The 23496-nt window shown below is 38.0% G+C and overlaps 3 protein-coding genes across 7 annotated transcripts in view; 1 reads left to right on the top strand and 2 right to left on the bottom strand.

Moving 5' to 3' along the window:
- The window catches only part of LOC148424470 (calcium homeostasis modulator protein 6), a 35019-nt gene extending 27086 nt beyond the window's left edge, over positions 1 to 7933 (bottom strand). For both annotated transcript variants that reach the window (XM_088412287.1, XM_088412288.1), the window contains exon 1: positions 7479 to 7933. The gene's annotated coding sequence lies outside the window, so the exon portion shown is untranslated. The remainder of the gene's footprint in view (positions 1 to 7478) is intronic.
- Positions 1 to 13247, top strand: part of nptnb (neuroplastin b) — a 33897-nt gene extending 20650 nt beyond the window's left edge. Inside the window, exons 4-9 of the mRNA XM_088412281.1 lie at positions 41 to 135; positions 4984 to 5117; positions 5200 to 5473; positions 11988 to 12009; positions 12630 to 12703; positions 12800 to 13247. Coding sequence (XP_088268407.1) covers positions 41 to 135; positions 4984 to 5117; positions 5200 to 5473; positions 11988 to 12009; positions 12630 to 12690 — 586 coding nt within the window. The 3' untranslated portion in view covers positions 12691 to 12703; positions 12800 to 13247. The remainder of the gene's footprint in view (positions 1 to 40; positions 136 to 4983; positions 5118 to 5199; positions 5474 to 11987; positions 12010 to 12629; positions 12704 to 12799) is intronic.
- A 47-nt stretch (positions 13248 to 13294) lies between these two features.
- Positions 13295 to 23200, bottom strand: rec114 (REC114 meiotic recombination protein). 4 transcript variants are annotated; one of them, XM_088412282.1, is made up of 7 exons: positions 22768 to 23200; positions 21151 to 21213; positions 20603 to 20692; positions 16851 to 16931; positions 16387 to 16560; positions 14979 to 15059; positions 13295 to 14323 (listed from the first exon to the last, which is right to left on the bottom strand). In XM_088412282.1, exons 1-7 carry the CDS (start codon positions 22852 to 22854, stop codon positions 14159 to 14161), a joined length of 741 nt encoding a protein of 246 aa, XP_088268408.1. In that variant the 5' UTR covers positions 22855 to 23200; the 3' UTR covers positions 13295 to 14158. The 4 variants fall into 4 exon arrangements, with proteins under 4 accessions (XP_088268408.1, XP_088268411.1, XP_088268409.1 ...); XM_088412285.1 differs by lacking the exon at positions 22768 to 23200 and adding an exon at positions 22468 to 22578; XM_088412283.1 differs by lacking the exon at positions 21151 to 21213.
- Between the last annotated feature and the right edge of the window lie 296 nt (positions 23201 to 23496).

The following is a 23496-nucleotide window of genomic DNA, read 5'->3' as shown; positions in this document are numbered from 1 at the left end:
GGTTTAAGATTTAGGATTAATGTGTTCTGTCTTGTTGCAGGATTGCTAAACCACGGGCAGATGATTCTGGGGAGTACATGTGTGTCTACACCTTCAAAATGGCTCCGAATGCAAATGCGACGATTGAAGTAAAAGGTAAGATTCTTGTATTGTGGAAGTCAACATCTTTGACGTTAATGACACTAATATCTCTCAAGCCCCTTGCCTGTTAGACTGTGGTGTTGTTCTGTATAAATTGCACCAACACGGAGTAGAAAAGTTGATCTGGTAATAATATGGCTTTGTAGCACCAGAGTATTAACATAGTCAGGATGCCATATGTACAGTATTTGTGTATGGGTTAGTGCCTGTGCCGACAGAATCGCAGAATAGCTCAGGATGGTATTAGCATGATATTTCACTAACAATTACAATATAATATCAAGAGACAGTGATTGAGGATAATGTATTTGAAGGAAAATACCAAACGTTAATACACCACGTCATCTAGGCAATTTAAGACACAATTTATGGTTTATATACACAAGATATTATGGCCATCATTATTCGTTATGTTGACGATGACATGGTTAGAAATCGCATCAAATTACTAGCTGTTCTCAGTTTATGACGATGGTGCAAAATCCCAATCTGTGCATAAATCGGAGACTTCAGTTTGTCAAGAACCGAGTCTTAGTGCAATGTGAATTCTTGTGCTGCTGTGCAAACTAGATTTACTGTAAAAACAAGATCTTGTTTGTGGCAACTGTCAGTAAATTAATGCATTTGTACTGCAAACAAAAACAATATGATACATTACGATATTGATATTCATCCCACCTGTACTTGCTGCTTACTTTCTTTGACCTACTGAACAACAGCCAAATATCATGGCTTTGATAGGAGCTTTTGACATGCCATCGCTGCCCCGTGATTGATTAGTGACCAGTCTGGGGTATGCTCAGCGTCTCACTTAACGTTAGCCGCAAATCTAATGAGGACAAGAGGTATAGGAAATGGATGGATAGGTGGTTTGATGGACGGACGGACTGGCCATTGATGGTTTCTGACTGAGCCATAGCAAGAGTAAAATGTCCTACAACGTTGCAGAAAAGTTAAAAACCCGAGGCTGTGTGAAGTGACTCCTTGTTGACAAAGATGTTTGAACTCATCCTGTGCAACGGTTATGACATGAACTCTCCCGAGGCCGTTGTCACTCTTGGCTTTCGCTCAGATGATGGTCTTAACAAAATGGACAGGCAACCGCAAATGTTCAGCAGGCATGCGAAGACGGGAGCTCTTGTAATTTTGTGATTGAAAACTCGGCGATCGAGCGATTGCTTAACAGTTTATGTAAACAGTGCCTACAATAGCGAGAAAAGCTGACCGACCAGGCTGACTCAGATGTTGTATCACACAAGCTGACAGCCAAGCCATCGCCTTGAATAAGGAGTCTTCCCTGAGAAAAGGGCAAGTGAAGACCCTGTTCAAGAGAAGCTTGCCTGCGTGCTGTACATAAGCCAATTTGCTGTGGCATGGCTTGGCTGCATACTGAGCACGCCCTGCCTCTTATTCCACGGTTGTCTTAGAGCGCTGCCTGATTGCGTAACATGGGTGATGAGTATGTGTGTGTCTTACTTTTTACTGGCTCAGGACCTGATGAGACTCATGTCCTTTCAAAGTGAAGTGTCCTGGCCATCGCCGAGGCTGCGGGCCTATGACTGTTGAGGCTTTCTATGTGTCACTGCAGAGAAAAAAGTCTGTCTTTTAACAGGACATAGAGTGTATGAGTTTGTCCTTTAGGTCCATCCATGTTAGGAGAGAAGACTTCAGGATTTCTAACATTTTCATCAGCATCCCCAAATACTCTTTTAAGTGTTCTTATAGTGTTTGCAATCTTTTGTGACCTAGGTATAGAGCCCGCTGTTATGCTAGCCAGCTTTGCAGTGCGCTTCTTGGCAGTCGATTGCTGCGATCCCTCGCCTACAGTGTCCTTGGCACACTCATCCTTGCAGGACTCAGCTCTAGAGGCAACAGATGGAGGCTTCTGTGATGTTGTAGGATTAAGGCTGTGAATCCAGTCCCAGCCATCTCTGTTGCAGCACGGGAGTTTATTGTCTGCGATACTAAGCTCACTGCCACTACACCCTGGTGCCTCAAAATGTCCTAACCTGCTGAATGATCATTACATTTACTCGTGGAACATCCAAGCTTCTATCTCTTGTCAACAATATTACTTGTACGAATCTAAAGTGATAGATGCGGTTTGCATTGCTATTCCAACAAAATGCAGGATTGTTATTTACACAGATCTCTAGCAAATGCACTGTTAAAAAGCGCAAAAAGAAACATGACTGTAGTGTGCCCGATGTGTTTGTCTGGTAATATTGCAAGAGACTAATGAGACTGCAATGAACAACAATAAAGAATGCTACAACGCTAGCAATTGATATTGTAAAACATGTACCCAGATGACATGTTTAACTAGTTCATCACTTAGGAGGCAACATCCTGATTGATGGATGAATGTGAACCAGACCATTATGTCAATTTGGGACATCATTTGGCCATCATTGGACAGATGATATTGTCTAACAAAATGGGTATATTTCAAAGATGCCAAGATTTGATATGCAGATATGTGCCATATCCAAATGTCCCCACAAATTTCAGAGTTTTGCTTCTCTGGATTCAGCTAATATTTTTAAAGCCTAATGAGAGTGGATGAAATGCTAAAATGCTGAGAACATATTGTAACATATCCACGGATAGCAAAAAGCCATACTTTTGTTTATTTGTCCATCTGGTTTGTTAGTTAGTTGGCTACTACTGAAGAAAAACAGGATCCAGTTATGATTCATGGAAATGAAGTAATGCATGGACACCATAAAACCTAAGTCGTTTGGACAGTCCTGCCTATCATCACAAGCAGATGAAATTGAAAGCTGCCAATAGAGGACTTAATTTAACTGTCTCTCAGTCATCCAATGACATCCTAATGCATGCACTCCTCTCTGACAGCTATGACCTCAACCCTCCGCAAATGTGCACGGTCTTTATCTCCGCCTGGCATAAACAGTTTAATAATTTCAGGACTGTGAAATTGAGGTCTCTGCTGGTTTGGTGCCACTTTACACAGTTGTCTCTACGCCGTCACTCATTGACATAATACAAGGCAGGGATAAGGAGAAAATGAGCTTGGCCACTCCTCTGCTAAGGGCAGCACGTGGGCTCCATAATTAGAATGGCGGTGATGTCACCAAAGCGCTCAGACCCCCCTCTTGCTCCATTATCCCTGTGCAGCTGAAAAAAAAAAAAAAGATCACTCGGGGTCTTATCCTGCTTAATTGCACGGGAAGGAATTATTGTAATTTTGGGGGATTAGCGGCAGAGCGGTTATCCTCTCACTACGCAAAGAGTCAAATGAAGAGTCTCACCTGTTCTATTGGTTGATTGATGTGACTTGGTGCATGGTCTAACAGACGTTTTTTGTTAAATGAACAGACATTGAATAGAAATTGCCCTAGAATTGCCCTCGTTAATTAGAATCAATTTATTTTGTTCCTTTTGCATTGTATCTCCTTTGTGGAATTCACTTTGGAGTTGTTGAATTGGAACATCTGGAGGCTCTAATACCTCACGATCCCTCCTCCTCATGACCTCAATATGATTTGTCATGATTTTTTTTTTCCCCCCTCCATCCTGCAGTGTGATGTAGGATGTAGGAATTCAGTGTAGGATTCAGTGGGGAAACACCAAAACCAAAAGGTTTACCGGAGAGAACATCTTCCTGGGCAAACCACTTTTTCATGAAGGCATTTCAAAGGCATTCCATCTGTAATTCTATATAAAAGAGAGTGTTAAACTATCCCGTGATTAATTAGTACGTTTTCCAGGTTGTACCTAGCTCAGACTCAAAGGAAGCTGGGATAGGCTCCAGCTAATCCACAACCCTAATTGGGACACGCGCGATTGAAAATTATAGTGTGAAACGACACTCTGGGTCAATCCAGAGTTTTTTTTTTTTTCCTTTCGCCAGACAATATAGAGTGAAATACACTTTTCAATGTAGTATTATTACTTTTTCACAGAGATGTTATCCACTGTAAGATAAAACTACAAGACAAACTAGTCGTACTTTATTTATGAACGGATACTGACAATGAGTATTACTGGATTTTATGGGTGTTGTAGGATAACTTAAGAAACTCAAGATAACTTGATTGTTGCAGTTGCGTCGTCAATTAATGCCTCGCATGGATGGTTGAAAAAATGTTTTCAATGCAGTACAAATTTTAGCACAAAGGGTTTCTCTGGTCTTGTCTAGTTTTGCCTACTATTTATTATGTTTCTGATCTGTAAAATTGGTAAAATCTGGCACAAAGAACAAGTACTGTATATTCTTTTGACTTTGCAAGTATACATATTTTTTCTAGGAACGTGGTTGAATGCTGAATTGTGTCACCTTAACTTTGAATGTTAGACTAGTAGTGTAGTGCGCTTAAAAAATTGAAGCAATATATAACATTTTGATCATCTTTTTAATATGGTTGGGTATCTTTGACGGTCTCACAATTTGATTCCGATTTTGGGTTCTCTGATTTGATTGGCTTTTGTACCTCACACAAGACTGCGTTCAATAAGGATGGGGCGTTTGAATTTCCTCCATTGTTTCTTATTGTGCGTCGTCCGCGCCGGCTTGACTTTTCAGAATAGTCTGCATGGTGATGTCATGGCAAAGGGTGCCTCCGACGTAGGACAGAGGCATCAGGGAGCAGATCGATTTTATTTTAAGCATAATATCGATTTAGGGACATATTATATCGATTCAAATCATAGTAAATGAGAATCCTGATTCTGATAAAAATGGATATCTCAACTTTTTAATGTCTCTGTACACCAAGACACTGAATCACACCTCATATTTATTATACCATAACTTTCTCTTTCGCATTTGTCATGCTTCATTAGCTAACGATTTTTTTAAAAATCTTTTTTTCATAGCAAAACCTGTTATCACCGGCCATAAACGAAGTGAAAATAAAAATGAGGGGGAGAACGCAATGCTTTACTGCAAGTCGGTCGGGTATCCGCATCCCACCTGGACATGGCGTAAAATGGATGGGACTTCCTCCAGGGTAAGAAATTTGGATCAATATTCACAGATAAATTTGAATAGCATGTATTGTTGACATTGCTGAATCACATTATCCTTTTCAGGACATCGATAACTCAACCGGACGCTTCTTCATCACAAGTCGAGATAACTACACAGAGCTGAACATCACAAACCTTGATATAGAAACAGATCCCGGGAAGTACGAGTGCAATGCATCCAATGCCATCGGTTCAACCGCTGAAATCACAATCCTGCGGGTGCGAAGCCATCTTGCGCCGCTCTGGCCGTTCCTGGGCGTACTCGCGGAAATAATTATCCTCGTAGTCATCATCGTCGTGTATGAAAAACGCAAGAGGCCAGATGACATTATAGATGGTAAGAGACACCATTTACGACTGTAATCTTTGTTTACTGTATTTGGTTGCTATTTTAGCGTGTTTCTTATGAGAATGACAGAGGTCACAATTGAGGAACAACTTGTAATCTCATGCTGTAAAATTACGATAGATTGGTTATGTGATAAGCATGAGCTATGACATCACAATGTGCTGTATATAGCTAGCTCTTATTTATAACAGGAAGAAAGCCCAATTTAAAAATGACTTTGACCATGTCATTTATCTTACAGATTATTAACTTTTAATTCATTGTGTTCTGAGCCAATGAATTGTTTTAACAAGTTAAAATTCAGGTTTGCCAAATTTGCAGGTCATGGTAGATACTTTTTTCAAATAATGTTTGGAAATGCACTCTTCATATACAGTATCTGATGAGGAAATGTTTAATACACAACTATAATATTTCTTTCTTATTAACGTGCATTTCCGTTTTCCATGAAAAAGGATAATGCATTATTGACAAGTCAAATTAACATTTTATGATTTGTATAAAAACACACGAGAAACACTTATTAGATTCGGTGTCAGACTAAGTTTGTTAACTCATCTTTGTACAGGATCTGAGGTTTTAAAATGTTTATATGAACTTGTACTTCATAGAGTGTGTATGTTTTTTTTTTTCTTAGCTTTAAACAATGGATTGCATTGATAAGATTACAATCTTATGATATGATCAAAGCTTTATCATCACCAGTATAATATCACCCTAAATTCTACATTGGTTTAATAAACTTATACAAAAACAATGACAAAAAGATACCCGTTAACTAATAGGCTTTTTTTCTCGATGGTGTTAAATATTTTGTTAAGCTATTTGTCAAAACATTGTTGACCCAGACTGTTTACTAGACAGATTGGGGAGGAAGAAAAAAAAAAATCACTCATCGGATAATTGCTCGGGCTAATCTTGCACAGCCATCAGAGAATTGGGCTTTTGCTAACTTAAATTGTAATGGAGAAAAAATGCTCAAATTTTACTGCTTGTTGAGATGTGTGTAGCCTGCTGAAGCATATGTCATGGCCTGCTAACTTTCCTCAAGACATGTAGTGTCAAAAGGGAAGCGGAAGTATTGCCTCACGTAATAATCCATGTTAGATGCATGCAAATATGACCTTTATAGATCCACATTAGGTAATTGAGAGGAGAAGTAACCTTTTGAGGAGGTGTTGTCCCTTTGACTGACAGCATTGGTAACAATGGTGATGATAACATATTGTACATATGAACTGTAACTGAATTGGTTACTATCTTTCCCTTCCCCTTCTTTCGAAACGGCACCATAATCTAAATGGGTGGTAAGTGAGAGATTCTGCATGGTCCTAGAAATGTCTTTTTATCAGTTGTTTTCAACAAGCCTACTGTCCATTGCCTCAAAAAGTGTGAATTTGGCACTATCTTGGTATTTGTTAAATGTTTGATCTACCGCCAACGATTCAATATTCCTCAAACGATTAAATATTAGGTTATCTGAGTCCTCCAGCAAAAAAAAAAAAAAAAACTTTGCATGCCTCCCCTTGCAAAAGGTTCTGAAGCCTTCTGTGCTGCTGCATCGCAGAAGCTGGGTTCAAGTGTGGGCGGACACACTGTAAACAGGCAGGTAAACAACACCTGTGAAAACAACTTGGTATTACCACGCACGTCCTTGCAGCAAAAAGCTTCACAAAAGCATTTTACAGGCTGAGACATAACATTATATCTTATTCATCTAAAAAAAAAATCGTGTTAAAAAATATATATATATATCAGAACGAACTGATTTGAAATTCAAGTAACATTTCTCAAAGTGCCTTTTTTGCTTCTGGTGGAGTCTAATTCCCGTGGAGGACATGACTGCCTGAAAATGTCTCAAAACGCCAAAGGCTTCCGCGAGTCAACAAAGGTTATGTCTAACCTTTACTAATGCGACTTTATCATCTTCAAAATTCAACAGATGACTATGGCCCCTTTATACAGTACTAAAGCACAACAGTGACAGGCCAACCAAACATTCTAATACAGCTCAAACTTAGCTTCAGGGTGCATCTTGCTTTTGTTGATTTAGAGCAAACAAAGAAGATTTACTTGGGCAAATGTGTAAGGAATATTAAACAGCTATATTTTGGCTAGGCTTGCGTCACTCCTCTTATTCCATCAGCTGCAAATTGACAAAGACGAGTGATAACATCGGCAAGTTATGTAGCAAACTTAGCATAAAGCATTGATCAGAGCCGTCTTTTTTTGGGATGGAAAAAAAATCTACAGAGGAACTTCTAAAGCAGAAAACCCTTTCAATCTGTCTATCTGTCTGTCTATCTATCTATCTATCTATCTATCTATCTATCTATCTATCTATCTATCTATCTATCTATCTATCTATCTATCTATCTATCTATCTATCTATCTATCTATCTATCTATCTATCTATCTATCTATCTATCTATCTATCTATCTATCTATCTATCTATCTATCTATCTATCTATCTATCTATCTATCTATCTATCTATCTATCTATCTATCTATCTATCTATTAATCTATCTATCTATCTAGCTAGCTATCTATCTATCTATCTATCTATCTAGTTTATTTGTAGAGCAACTTCATAATTTAGGATTTTTTTAAATCTTAAGACTTTTAAAATGACAAATTAATTGTATCAATTCGATTTCTTCCTCATATATAGTCTATGTCTATTCTTTCTTAAAATTCAACGCTCGAAATGTGATAACACATCACAATTTGAAACGTTCCTTCCCTGGGCTGGACACACAAATGTTGCTCACGCCAGCTTTCAAGTTTAGGCGGAAATCGAGGCAAGCTCAGCAATACTTAGGCAGCACCAGCTAGCTAGCAATACAATTCGGCCGACCTCTAGTCCAGCTAAACAACCTGCGAAGTCACGTCTTAAGTAGGCTGCATTTCAAAAAAGATGATATTTTGAGAAAAACGACAAATGCATTCTTATTGCTAATTTAGCCTGAAAATGTGAGACACCAGACTCAAGGCTTGAGTAATTAAGTACGCTTTTCACGGACGTTTGTCTGGATCAGTGTTAAAGCACAACGCATTCAACTTTGCACAGAACAAAAGCAATCGGGGGGGGGGGGGGGGGGGGGGGGCAAAGACCTTTACAAGTATAAAACATGTTATAGATTAGCCGTGGGTTAAATAATAGCTAATAATAGCCACTGGAATCAATGTCTTGAAAACAAAATGTTATTTATGTATGATCTGTTTTTAATTGGTATTTTCTTGTTTGAAAACACAACAATGTTGTGATTAACTGTCTGCTATCATGTTGGGACAAACATCAAAGTCATAAAATACTTTAGTAAAACACATTTGCAGTGCATCACTGCATAGAGAGCTCAAGTAAAGTGTGTGCTCTAGTTGGTTTCATCCACTGGAAAAATGAAACGATTAAGGTGGATTATATTTGCTATGTTTATGCCATTCAAATCAGCAGCGAGGACTCTCAGCTCACGAGGCACAGCCTCTCTAAAATCTCCTTTTAGCATCCCAGATTCCCGCCGCTTTTGGCCCCCTGTCTGCGTGCATTATGAGTTGCCGTATTTGAACACCTCTCACGCTCCACAGTCAAGGGCTCTGAGGCAGAGGCTCACATTTATACCCTTGTGTTTCAAATCTACAGTAGCTGCTTGTGATTTTTCCTGTGTGACCTTTTTTTTTTATAAACAAAACTAAAAAATGTATTATTTGTGACATAACATGCATTGCAGACATAAGTGATCATGTTGCTATCACTGTCACACAGTAAAAATCAGTGATTTGTCATGTGCTTGCAGAGGCAGTATAGTAAACACAGCTTGTGTGGCGTATGCATAGGAGGTGAGAAAATGGTGGCATATGCAGAAAGACGTCCTCCCGCAATTGACCGCAGCGCCATGTTTGATGACTAACAAAATGACTGCTGGACTACTCAGCTTCATATTAACGCCACGGAATGCTGCTATAATGCTGCCGATCTGTGACTTTCTAACTGCATGTGGCTGTTTACTTACTGGGTGACACGATTGCATCTGTATGCCAAACACCAAGCGCTCCATGAAGGACACCAAACGTATAAATTCACGCCTCGTTTCCACCAAGTTATAAGCTTCAGTTTGGTACTAGGAACTTGACAAAATATGTCTATGCGAGGAAATAAACAACCAAAAAGGCCATGGAAATTGAGAAGCAACTCAATGATCTGATATGATTATATCTTAATTCAGCAATTATAAGCTTATGAAAAGACTAATATTTTTAAAAGAGCTTTGTATTTTAGGTAATTAAGGTGCCTTTTGTACACGTCCTGTTTTAACTCCCGATTTTGAGACTTGAGTTCGGAGTTTCGACGAATTTCAGCAGCTAAATTGTTTTCTCCTGATTTTACAAAGGTTGCAGCCTGACATCTTTCTTTTAAGCCCTCAAACCAGTTGTTTTGGCCATGCGTATGTCAATGTCAGTCAATGTCAGTGATTTATATGCTGAAGCAATTAAAAAGGTATTTAAACTGTTTACTTTCACGTTTGTATCATACCCTAATTAGTACTTCTTCTTGCTTTCGTGTTGATGAATCAAGTGAAATGATGTCAGACCGAGATGAGCTTAATGGCGATACACTCCCAATGTGGGACAGCGTTGTGTGTTGTGCCAATTAATTGTCAGTTTTATGAATACAGTTTTTGAGAAAAAAAAAAAGTTCGTATAATATTCGTGTAGTTGACGGGAGATGTGTTAAATGACCATTCACACCGTAAGACATCTTAAATGTCAATACAAATACTAACTCAATGCACCAACCTGTAATGAGTAGCCTGTGAGCGCATTGCAGGGTGTACGTGGAAACATTATGTGACAAATCAAAATCCGAACAGACACATGTCAACCGAAGTTGTGCAGGGAATACACATTTTACTACACTGGCTATTACATGGGATCAAGCAAAACCAGTTGGGTCATGCTGAGTGCATTGAACGCTTTAGCGCTGTTGAACTGTCATCCAAGATAGCATTTAGCATTAGCTAAAATAATACCACAACCACCACACATGAACGACTATTAATTGTCTACTATTGTCGTGTACCTTTTATAATTTTTGACGATACAGTTACCTTTAATTGTCATGTCATAAATTCAGTTTTGACAAATTACTTTGCGATAATAATAATCAACCATCATTGCCAAATAATTGAGATATTGTTCTATTATTTGATGATCATGGCGCCATATGCATTTTTATTGCATTTCCATTGTAAAGGTATCTGAGAATAGCAGAACCTAAAAGTAGTTGAAGTACAGTCCTGAAAATGTTTATAAATGCTTATACAGAACCGCAAATAAATAGGAATTATTTGAGTTGTGTAAAAATGAAATAGGACTTGTGTAAAAGCAATGCTAACTAATTATTGACTGATGGTGAAATTGCAGTCTATGTCCATGTTACAATAAAATTAACAGAATGGGAGGAAAAATTAAACCAAAAATCCTGGAGATTTACAAACTTTCTTGTTTATGGGTACACTGCATGTATAATGTTGTTGATGTCTGTTAAATTAATATCTCACAAGTACAAGTTTCATACTATTTGCGAAGCTAGCACAGCGTTCGCTATTGTGAGCTGCAAACACAAGCCTCATTTGGTCGACTGATTCTAAATGTACTCTTGGTGGAAACGTGGCTTGACACGTGAGTTTTCTTTTCGTTAAAAAAAAAAAAAGCACGGCTCACAAAGAATGTTCTTGTTAAAAAAAAAAATGACTTACTCGTTTGAATGAATTACAAATCAGCAGTAAAGGCAGAGATTCTTACTGTGCCGTGCTGTAGGGAAATCATAAAACCACTATGATGCTGCTGGAAGCTCCAGAAAGATCCGTGTTATCATGCCAAATTGGTCACAATAGCTCATTAGTGTATTTATTTTTTTTTGCCTTTTCAAAAAAAATTGCTGTGATATTGCTGGGTGTAATTAAAAGGTGGATTCAAATGAGCCATCTGTAAGGCTCCGACACGTATGCTCGGTCTGAAAATGAATAGCAACCCCAAGGGTTAAAATTAGATTTGTGGCGATTTTAAGGGTCCGTCGCAGTATTGTCAAATTTCACTACTTAAACGTTATGTCACTGCCGGCCGTTTTACCACGCTAATATGATTATGTGGCTTTACCGCCTTCCAAGAAACCTCACTTTCAAATGTATCCTTTTTAATTTGAGAGGGTTCGCGCATAGAACGCCGCCGACTTGTGTGATTTCAGAGCTCATCACGAGTGCACGGCTGTGTCACACCACCATTCAAAGCAATCTGTTCTCTCAGCAAACGTTCACGCTTGAATGATTCGGTGGCCTATATTGAGCAACTTTGGATTCCTAAGTAATGGTTTTTTTTCTTTTTTACGCCTCAGTGAAATAGTTACCTGTGCATTGTTGATGTGCTAGATTTGGCATATATTTGTATATTACATTGATCTCACATTTGTTTTGTGTTTGTTTTTCATTCCCTCGGCATCAAAGATGATGAGCCAGTTGGACCGATGTAAGTCAACAGATGTACACAGAATATTTTTTCAAACAGTGGCCAGAGTGTAAGAAAAAAAATGATTAGTAACATCCATCTTTTTATCTCCCTGCCCATCAGGAAGAAAAGCTAGTAATCCTGAATCTGGTAATCATAATGAACTCCATTCATAGACCTGACAGTTTGCATGAAAACATTAAGGGGTTGACTGATTACCATTTGAGTTCTGATGCAATCCAAAACAGCAACACTGAAGTAGAGAAAAAGTATGTTGTCTTAAGATACGACATTTTGGGTGTAAATTTCCTTTTTTTGTGAAGTGGTAGTCGCATCATATAAATGACAGCAATAACCTTTGTTGTCACGACACAAAGTTGTGTCTGGGGGGGCTTGCCCAGTAGGCCTCTTTTCTTGACATTTTGTTCCAGTTCTTTGCCTTTTTTATTTTTGCTTTTAAGACGACTTTCCCCTGAAGGACATTTAAATAAGTCAGTAACATTTAAGGCATTTAATGGACCCCATATGTGCAATTGAATAAAAAAATACAGGGCCATTTTTTGAGAAAATACACAAAACATACTGTGCTTCATTCTATTTTTTTACCTTCATGTTTTCTAAACCCTACCCGCTTTTCCCAGGAAAACCAATTCTACAAACAACCACAAAGACAAAAACGTCCGTCAAAGGAACATAAAATAAGCAATCGACTGAAGTAAGACACTGTGGAGAGTGATGGCGGGTGCTAAATATAGAACGCACTGCCAAGGATTATCCGTGGTCATGCCTTCTCTTTATTTTCTCTCCACAGATGAGATGGTGGAACTGCAGGTTTTTTGGATACCCGGCGGCATCTGAGTTGCAGCCTATCTCGCGGGAGGAAAAAATAAATAAAAGCATATCTTGTCTCTTTTTACAAGAAACATTATCAGCATAACACTGGCAACAAAGAGCAAGCGGAGTGGGGAGTCTTAAAGCATGTCTTGTCGCGTGGAGATGTCAGGATGACGAATTGTGACTACAAATTGCTGCAGAGGTGTTTGCAGTTTTTTCCCCCATGTGATGTGGATGTCTCCTTAATTGATTTGAATCATGGCTCTCAGATGAGCTGAACCCCCTTTTGTATGACATATCATGTAAATGCATGCAAAATAATTACGCAATAGGATACTCAGAATAGACATCTTCTGTTGTTATCCCTCGTGTGGCTTTTGTTTTGCATCCCCAAAATGTTTTTATATATATATATATATATATATATATATATATATATATATATATATATATATATATATATATATATATATATATATATATATATATTTCTCCTCTTGAACATTTGTACAGCATATCATTGTCATTTAATGTTTAATTTTGTGATGAAGAGTCCACTTTGAAGAGAACTTTTATTGTGAAGCAAGGGCTTCATTGACAGGCAGTATTTAAAATTTAATGGCGCGTGAATACCGAAAATGATTAACGTGTGTTTAACAAAGTAAATATCAATGGTATGTGTATTACTTAAATTTCCTTTTGCGAGTAACTTAGAGTGTCTTGTATATGTTGCAGTATGAGTGTTCAAATGATAGGAAATCTATAAAAAAAAGAAAAAAAGAAAAATAATATTTTTTTTATCATTTCCTTATTTGTTTTTATTTTGTATTTTTCTTTGACTATATAGCATGGCTATAATCCTATGCAAAATGTATTCTTGAATAGTTTAAATGGAGGGCAGTTTGTTTAAACCAGTCAAGCTTTAATATTGTGGGATCCTTGGAAGCTGGCATAGCGACATTAACTGCTGTAGCTGCATGACTCCTCCTTTCAATAATGTACTGATGATGTGTGTTGCGGTGGGAAACGGACCTGCATTGACGTGAGAACAGAGGGACCAGAGTATATAGCCACGATCAAACATATGAATAAGACCAATATTTTTTTTCTGAATAAAAAACAGTCCAAAATGAACTTGTATTTTGTTAAAGCTGTATTAATCTAACCAACCACTTGAATTGTCCTAAATGCTAATGCACGACTACAAAGCTGTTGACATTGGCAGCACCAAGCGAGTGAACTCCTACGTAGGGAACGGCGTGGGAAAAACAGCAAACAAACACAAAAGCACAGCACTGACTTGACCTTTTCTCTGCCTTCAGTTGTCAATGATGATTCACTCTTTGAGTATTTTCCTCAGCTTGCCTTCCACCTGCTCCACTAAAGCGGGGAAGTTGGGATCCAACAAACAAACACGTATGAAGGCGTCCAGGTCTTCGGGTTCTGTAGATGCGTGACGATACAGCCCAGGCAGCACCAGAGGCGTCTCTCCCAAGAGATTCTATTGAATTGCAATATCTTTTATCAGTAAAACAGGTCCTTGAAACTTCATTTTGAAGACAGATCCTCAAAATGATCATCGAACTTCAACACCACTCTTGAGATGGTGCAGGGAAAAAAAAAAGTTTCAGAATTTAGCATATCTTCTTCAGTTTGGGGCTCATTTGGCTAAATTCCCTAAATTGGAGTTTGTTGAATAAGGAACCCTGAAAATTGTCAACTTGTTGACTTAGTTCAATTACGGGCAAGCGACTTTAATAAGCAAGGAATCACTTTAGTGATTATCTCATATTTGAACGTAAACAGAGAGATGATTTCAAGACGCCAACGAAACTTTAAAGGGGAGGTTCAAAGTCAAAGAATTTCCTGACAATATGTTCCATACAACCCCACTAGTGGAAACACGGACCTCTGATTGAAGTTAGGCAACAAAATTCTCCCATTTTTATCCATCTAAGGATGAAATAATACCATTTTGCCATTTGCTGTGGACTGAGAATGACATACTGTAACAGTGGTTGAGCACTCAGGTAACAACTAATCCCAATTGTTTTCTGAGTTTGGTCAAGTGACCTTTGAGCTGTGATTGCCCAGCCCACTCAGCACTTGTCTCTTAACTAGCTGGTACTTAGCTGAAAATGACTTGCATCAAATACCTGGGCAAGATGCTTGATGGACACTGATCCATGAACAACCTCTGGTTCGACTGCGGGCGCCCCACCCTGCAGCGGACAAGGCTTCAGACACAAAACAAAATGAGAAAGATGTAACCGGACACAGCACGATGCCACAGAGTTGAGAGTCCAATCAATTGGCTTCATTACTAATTGAAAAATATCCCACTCTCGCCTCCCCTCTTCAAAGCTCTTTCATCTGCGTTGGGAACTCCTTTGGTGTGTCAGGTCGCCGAAATGTCAAATTCCATCGCGTTACCACATGCACCTTTACTGTTCGGCTCATGCCCTCACACGGATATCAAATATTAAAACAATTTTAGTCAAGGTGTTCCAAAATACAACCAATATCTTCCAATAGGCTTATATTGTAAATGTGATTCAGTATTTTATTTGTAGCATTGGTAAGGTTAATATTAGTAATCAATAACAGCAATTACGTGTTTTTACATTGAATTAAATCAATACAAGGTGGCATATTGATTAGATTGGGTGTAGTCTTTGAGAGCCACAATCCATTCCGTTTTTGATTTTTCCCCTCAACCAACACGCCTCATTCAAATGATCAGGTCATCAGCAAGGTTTGCAAAAGCCTGATAGCGACCCTGATATAAAGCAGGTGTTGATGGAGGGGAAACATCGAAAACAGGCTAGATTATGGCTCTCGAGGACCAGAACTGGCCACCCCTGGACTAGATAAATCAGTGCCATACTGCATTAGTCCCTCAAGATACAAGCAGCAATGTGACCTCTAAAGATGACAGTATTGTAAATAGCACCATCTAGTGTCTGAGTCCATGAGTCTGACCTAGTTGAGACAATGCTGATTAATCAGCTGTCAGATACAGGCTCTGTAATAAACATTGCAGAGACATGCAGATTGCCTGAATTATTTTACTTAAAAAAAAAAAAAAATCATCGTCAAAAAGTTATTAGGCAAACATCATGTAATATATATAGTGAGATGTGTCATTAGAATGCAATCATACATCGTTAATAATTCAATCTGTTCCCAGAATGCTGGATAGTTTATCACTAATCTAAAATAATGCAGCAATTAAGTGATAATTACAATAAATATTTCTATAATAACACTTGTAAGGCAAAAATATGTGACAATCAGCACTGAGACGATTAAGACTGTTTAAATGTGTATTATGTTAATGTCTTACATCACTGGTTGATTGGGCAACAGGGTGTACTAGTGCATCTGCCCCAAAGTTCAAAAGATTGGAAACTCAAACCTGAGTTTGCATGTTATCATGCACTTAATGGGAAATTTTGTGCAGAAAATCAACGAGTTGTATTTTATGCAACCTACGACAAACCATAGTGAAACGACGTAAAATGTTATTTCAATTTTAATTAAATTAATTGCGAAATAGGTCACCTGTGTCACCGGCGGAGGGACGTTGGTGGGTGGCTGATTATATAGCGGCAGGGTGTCGTCAAGAGTGTTGACGGGCAGATACTCCCGGAGTCTTTCAGCAGCACTTGAGCACTGTTTGACGGCCTCCGTCTTGCTCTTGCCGTTAAACTGCATCCTGATCACGCGGCCGGATCCCTGAAGACACACGTTCAATCTTGCCGCTGTCACTCTCAGCCGCGACGTGAATAATCTCTTTGTTATTTGTTTGTCGCCTTTTTGAAATCAGCATCTTATTAAAACTAGAACAGGCTTGTTGTGAGTTTTTTCGCCTTTTTGAAATCAGCATCTTATTAAAACTAAAACAAGTTTGTTGTGAGGTTTTTGATAGATCAGAAGGCAAAAAACAAATGTCATGGGCATTAAAAGACAGACAAAAAACAAACTAACTAAAAAACACTGGTGAAAACCACAGTTAAAAAGCTCACCACAGTATTACGAATCATCAGGGTGTCTGATTTCTGGTTGACTTTGAGGCCATCGTTGGCACTAATCAAAGGAATTGTCTCCTGCAACAGTAAAAGTAAGACATTTTGACTATACTGAAGTACAGGTTGAAATGAGCTTTCTGCAAAATCTGGTGCAAGCATAATTCATGTCTTTTCATATTGATTTAAGTACATGCATACGTATTTAAAAAAGCATTGCATATTTTTTTCTTTTAAGAAAAAGAAAAGAAGAATTCTACTAGACTATTACATCCGCTTCGATACTGTTACTAAGGTTAGTCAGCAGGGGTCTCTATTTTCTCAGTTACGTTTGAGGGCATTTTTGGCTCCAAACTGAAGTTAATATGACAGGCAGGAGTCTACAAACATTAATTTCAAAAGACATTGCACTATGGGCAGCACAGTGGGTTTAATGATTAGCACTTTTGTCTCAACGATCTGAGGTTGGGGATTCAAATCTTGTTTTGGGCCCTTCCATGTAGTACATGGACAATTTTTCTCCTGGTACTCTCGCTTCTAACTAAATCAAAACAGTTAGAGAGATGAAGACAGACAATTTGATTATTTACTATGTTGACAATGTTAACACATGGGTTGAGGGTGTATTGAGGCGTTGGTTAAACTGTCAAATCAGATAAGCTCTTGTATATAATTAGAGACTGGTATTTAAGTACATTTTTTAACTAAGCATGGGAAATTAATGGTCAATCAACAGATTAAATAGTGTTGGTGTTTTGTTTTTTTTTTCAAACAAAAATTTTGAATTAATGTATTTTTGCAACACAAATTCCATGTTGTTTAACACTTGCCCTAATTAGCGTTGAGGGTGAGCTGGAGCCTATACGAGCTGACTTTGGATGAGTGGCGACCTAGTCATTTGCTGGGTCCCGATGTCACTTATTTGGATAATGATTCCAGGAGGAGAAGTTGCCATAGAGCGGATGCTTCTAGCTGCTAATGAAGCGACATTTGACTGAAGTGGTATATAGCAGCCTGGTGGTAAGCACACCTCACAGGCAATTGATTCTAGGTTTAAATTTCAGCTATAAAAGCCCCACATATGTTATGCTAGGTTAATTGAAGATGCTAATGGGTGCTTAAAGACGGGATCAGGTCCACAAATTCTGAAGGACCAATTAAATACCTACTACCCACCCTGAGTAAAAAGTAAACTTTTGTCAGTTTTGTAGCATTCCAAAGCCAAGCCACCTTAAAGACTGTACTGATTTTATTCTGCTGACGAACTGGCAACAGCAGTTGCTCTGAAGGCCTTAACTAACATCACACTTTTCTTTCAAATACAGAAAATTACAGTTCACAGCACCTTTTCCCGCCTTTCCTTATCATGTAGCCTGTAGGCCCTTCTAAGCTGACGATATTTGAAACTTCCCTGAGCGCTTACAGTGCCAATCTATAATAGAGCGCCCTATCATCCTGGGCAAAAGCTGGTCACAGTCTGACCTGAATATCAGGTTGACTGCTGAATGCAAGCTATCTGTGACTCAAGACATTGACTATTTGCTGATTTTCTTTGTTGTCTTGTCTACAAGGTCGTAAGCTTATATATTTATTTATATTATTCCATTTTATTTCTAAAGACAATGGTCAGAGAACCTCTGAGTATGAATAAAAGACTACGAATGCTGCACAACCTCTGCGTTGTTCCATATTTTAATTAAAAGAGATCTCATCAAACTGAATGGAAATACAGTATGGGTTAAGGGTAAAACTGTTTTTGTGAAAGAACAATTAATATACGTACATCCATCAAAGATGTCAAAGTGTCTTGCAAACCAATGACATCTTTAGGCATTAAAGAAGGCGTCAAGGTCTTCGACTACCTCCCTTCCGCGAAAGCAGCATTTGAGTCTGACCAAGTTCGGACTATTGTAAGTGCATAAATAGGTTTAATGTGGTTGTGGCTCTGATTAGGTCAAGTTAAATCAGGGGTCACCAACCTTTTTGAAACTGAGAGCTACTTTTTTGGTACTGTATAATACAAAGGGCTACCAGTTTAAGTGAAGACACCGATCGTGTTCATGATTTTTTACAATAATTCACAAAAAGCTGTAGTAAATATGTAAATCAAATGTAATATATAATGTAATTTTAATTCATGTATAATTATTTGTAAAATTCTTAGAAAATCACCAATGTTCTATCTCTTGTAAGCTATTTGCAGAACAGGCCTGCGGGCTACTCATATGATCTCTGGGGGCTACCTTGTGCCGGCGGGCACCATGTTGGTGACCCCTGTTTTAAATCAAACCTTAATATTCTCAATTTCATCGTCATGCAACACCAAAGCTTGAGACTAGCTAAACTATCTTAATTGTCAGTCAAAAGTAAACTAAGCTATCGAGGTTTGGCAGTCACATTTCACTTCTTTGACTGGCGAACATTGATTTTCAAACCTTCAGACCTTGAACTCTGTACAGTATATTTCCTTTTTTTTTTTTTTTTTACAACTCTATTTGGTTGCATCAAATGTAAAATATGGGCCTTGGCTCAATCAAGGTTGGGAAGTACTGACTTGGTATTCACTGAGCTTAAGTCTTGAAATTGACTTTAGCGGTTTCACTATGCTTCGCTACTACTATAATACATGAAAATGTGAATCATTAGCTATTTTATTGCTACCAGAAAAGAGCAACCATATACAACAACCTATAACACTGACATTATTGTTCGATCTTGCTGTAATTTACAGTAGTTGCAGGTGATAAACTTACATTCACATCTCTCCCAACCGGGCTCATCATTTGAAAACCGACATTACTAATTAAGTGCTATGTTATTAAATGTTGCAATCTATAATGCAGGCAATCTACAGTATAATGACAAGTGTGACACACTATAAATTGCCAGAATCGTGAGCATGACATTTGCAGATGCAGCCAAGTCGTAATTTATTTTGTGAATTACAGAGCAGAGAGTGGAGGTATGTGGCAAGCAGTTTCATGGATGAGCACATTCCAGAGTCCAATGTGCGCAGGTGGAACATCACAATTAATTGCTGCATTGCACCAGATTTTAGTATGGCGATGTTGACGTATTCAGGAGATCGAGATTACCATCCAAAGAAATGATGAGCAGCCGGAAACTTTCACCCTTTTTTTTGTTGTTGTTTTTGCTTTATCACTGCTAACTGGCTCTGGGAATTCTACCTCAAAGCACAGGAGGGATTTAAGACTCTTTTGTCCCTCCTGGCACGCGCCAATCTTAAAACAATTAAACAAACAAAGCCCGTGTGGGATTATAACCCTGTTAGCATTTCTGAAATGTGTTATCGATGGTGTGATAAGCACATAGTCTAGAAAATGCATGTCGGGTTGCACAAGGTCAGCAGTGGAAACAATCTCTTCAGGATTGTACAACTGTGGGATTGACAAACATTACACCTCTCAAATAAATATTCACAACTAATAAAGTACTTATATCAATTTATTTGATTACTTTTTATAATAGAATGATAGTTTAGAGGCTGAAAATCAGTCAAATCTTCAGAATTCCAGCTGTGCATCAAATATTCTCAGATTTAAAGATTAGTCTCAGATCTAAAAGATGATCAACATTCTTCTCCATTTTCTGACATATTATGTGCCAAACTAGTGCCCAAATTATACAGTATATATGGATTTTCATTGGGAGGGCTTGCCCATTTTAATAGAGATAATGTTGCCCAATTACGGTCAAGCCCTAATTAGAATGATCCTACCAAAATATCTTACCAAAGATTCCTGTCCCTGTAAAACCATCAAGTATTCAGAGTTGACGATCGTGAGGAAAATTCCAGGCCCCCTTTTTTGTGGTTCAAATATCTGGAGAGGTAAAAATACAAATCCATAGTGAGAATCTGCTGAGACAAAATAGCTTCACCACAACTGAGTAATATTTAGAAGTTTGAGGTGTTCTGTGTTTTGTTATCCTTTGCAGTATTTTGACTGAATCATGTCAGAGACCTTTTATAAGGTCTCCTTTGAAATGTCGTTTACTTGTTTTAATCGTTGAATTTTATCAACATTTAAAGTTATTTTCACACTGATAATTGTAGTACTGTATATGCATTATTTCCTGGGGGGGAAGAACAGTTTTGAAACCAGAGGTTAACTGTAATCCCACCTAACTGAGCCTTAATTGACCTCATAGTTGAACACACACACACATCACAATGTACTTTGTAACCCACAGCAGGAGAAACGTGTCAAATAATTGGACAAGTAACCACTGTCTTTTTTTTCAGGTTCCGCTATTATGATGTCTTCTAGCCTGTTCTTACCCTGTGAAAGGTTGCCAAACGGTTCAGTAAAAACACAGCCATTGTCATTGTTCCTGGTGACAGCTACGAGAGGAAAAAAATCTTATGAGTCAAGCCAGGCTATACACTATATTTATTGGATCATTACATACTGTACGTGACAAAACTGTCAATTAATTTGTCAAGAAATTACTCATTACGGCAAAGAATAAATTGATAGCAGACATATAGTATTACTGTAACATACTGTATTTGATGACATGTTTTTTAAAGCTGTGTACATCTTAAGGCAAGTCATTCTTAATTTTGTGTGCCACGTGCGTCGATTTTGCTTTCTTACCAACCGACTACAGTTTACACAAGAAAGGAATTATTCATGTAAGAGCACAGTACTTTATGTACTGTGTATGAAAGGCCAGGGCAACACTGAAATAAGGGACTAGAAGATCCAATTTTTTATTTAAAATTCTTTGCCAAAAAGCAGACAAAAACTTCTGAGAGTTGCTTTAATTTCCCAATAAATCAAACAAGCTTTGAATCCGTTTTCCCAGGATGTTTTTGTTTCCTTTTCCCCATGAGCAACTTGCATCAATTTCCATCAGTTAACACAAATGTAACTCCACCAACACAAAACATTTCCGAGATATAGACCCACAAAATGCCAAGCAAATGTATCGCCTTATTCAAAAATACACATCAAATGAATTTAATCTCAAACTAGTTCACCTACGATAAATTTGAGTGCAGATCTGAGAGATGGGGTCATAATATGTACATTATATATGGTAATGTAAAGGATGAGGCCCCAAATTTAATGTGCAATTTCTGGAACCCAAAAGTGGTCGTGGCACCCCAAATTTGAAAAATGTAAAGCTAGAAGACACAAATGGTTTCTTTATTTTGATGTAATAGGGTACTAAAAGGAAAAAAAAGAAGATATCAGGCAGTCTGTACCATGTTTGGGGGATTTATGTGAATTGACACGGAATGTCCTTTCTGAGAATTATTTCATTATTTTTTCTGTTTCTAAGATGAATGAAAGCGTTGTTAATATGCGAATGGCTATTTGTCTCTATGTGCCCTGCGATTAGCTGGCAATAAGTCTAGGGTATCGCCCGCCTACTACCCAAAGACGGCTGGGATAGGCACCAGCAATTCCTTATCCTCGAGTTAGGATAAGTGGGAAGAAAATGGATGGCTGGAATGATAGATGAATAGATAGATGAGTTACTGAAGTCACTAAAATGAACTTCGAAAAAATATCACTCCAGAAATTAAATGACCACTCAGCTCTATCGGAACTCTGATGCACAGGAAAATTGTGAACATATCACTAACCATTTGTTGAAGTCTCTGAATTGACTTTTTAATTAGTAAATATAAAACAGAAACCAACAATGTGGATTAACCCCAAGGATGACACTAAGCGAGCTGTCTGCTAATGTTGGCGTACAAAAGTGAGGAACGATGCTGATGTCATAAGTGTGCGACTTGAAAAGCGGTCATACCTGGTTAAATTACCAGTACAGCCATAATAACTATGTAAAACAACTAGGAGTAACTTTTACGAGCAAAGGTGAGGCAAACACGAGGAAAATATCAGTTTTAGTTTTTACGACAGAAATGCATCCCACTTACCTTCCAGGATTCCCTTTTGGTGTCACTACCCGAGCCTGGAATAAGTCGTCCAAAACGCTTTAACCTCCACTTCGCACTTGTAGCCATTTGAATTAAGATATTAATACTATTATTCGAATATTTTGTTCACCAGACAGTCAATATTAGTGAACAAGTCGTATACGGGAAACGCGTGTTATCGTGAGACTGACTGTTTGTTTTCAAACGTTAATAAAGTTTTGATAATTTCCTCAAAAAAAAAAAAAGTGGCGAGTTTGTCAAACAAATTGGTGTAGTGACGAGACGGTTTACCTCTAGGTTTTTTGTGTGTAACGAACTTCATCTATATTGATACAGACAGTTTGTCTAACATAGTTAATTATAACACGTACCAGGTGTAAACAAAAAAAATATATATATCAAACTGGCACCGGATGAAATGGTATGCGATTCATTTCCGGGTTTTGTCACGCTTAGTGTTCACTTGTTGCTAGGCAGGAACGCTAGGCCTCCTCAGTTGAGGCAATTCCCCAGTACGTACATCCAAGTTCCTGGGCATTTTGTTACTCTTTTGAAATGCGACTCGAGTTCCATTACCAATCTGTTTTTATGTTTTTTCTTTTTCATATGTAAACTCAAGCACAATACTTTATCAGTGAAGTTTATGTTTTAGTTTGATCTTTTTTTAACACCTTGTTTGCTTACTTCATTATAACCATATTTCTTCCTCGGAGGTGGCTAAAAAGGAAT

This window comes from Hippichthys cyanospilos, chromosome 4 (assembly GCF_059441005.1).
Source record: "Hippichthys cyanospilos isolate Australia breed blue-spotted pipefish chromosome 4, RoL_Hcya_1.0, whole genome shotgun sequence".
Classification (NCBI taxonomy): domain Eukaryota; kingdom Metazoa; phylum Chordata; class Actinopteri; order Syngnathiformes; family Syngnathidae; genus Hippichthys; species Hippichthys cyanospilos.
The sequence above is the reverse complement of the archived record's forward strand: the minus strand, read 5'-3'. Positions and strand labels throughout refer to the sequence as shown.

Excerpts from the sequence above, each read along its gene's own strand:
- rec114 (XM_088412282.1), bottom strand. The coding sequence starts at position 22,854 with ATGGCTACAAGTGCGAAGTGGAGGTTAAAGCGTTTTGGACGACTTATT. Across the intron at positions 21,214-22,767 it reads CCAAAAGGGAATCCTGGAAG|CTGTCACCAGGAACAATGAC; the intron begins GTAAGTGGGATG and ends TTCCTCTCGTAG. Across the intron at positions 16,932-20,602 it reads TACAGGGACAGGAATCTTTG|GAGACAATTCCTTTGATTAG; the intron begins GTAAGATATTTT and ends TTACTGTTGCAG.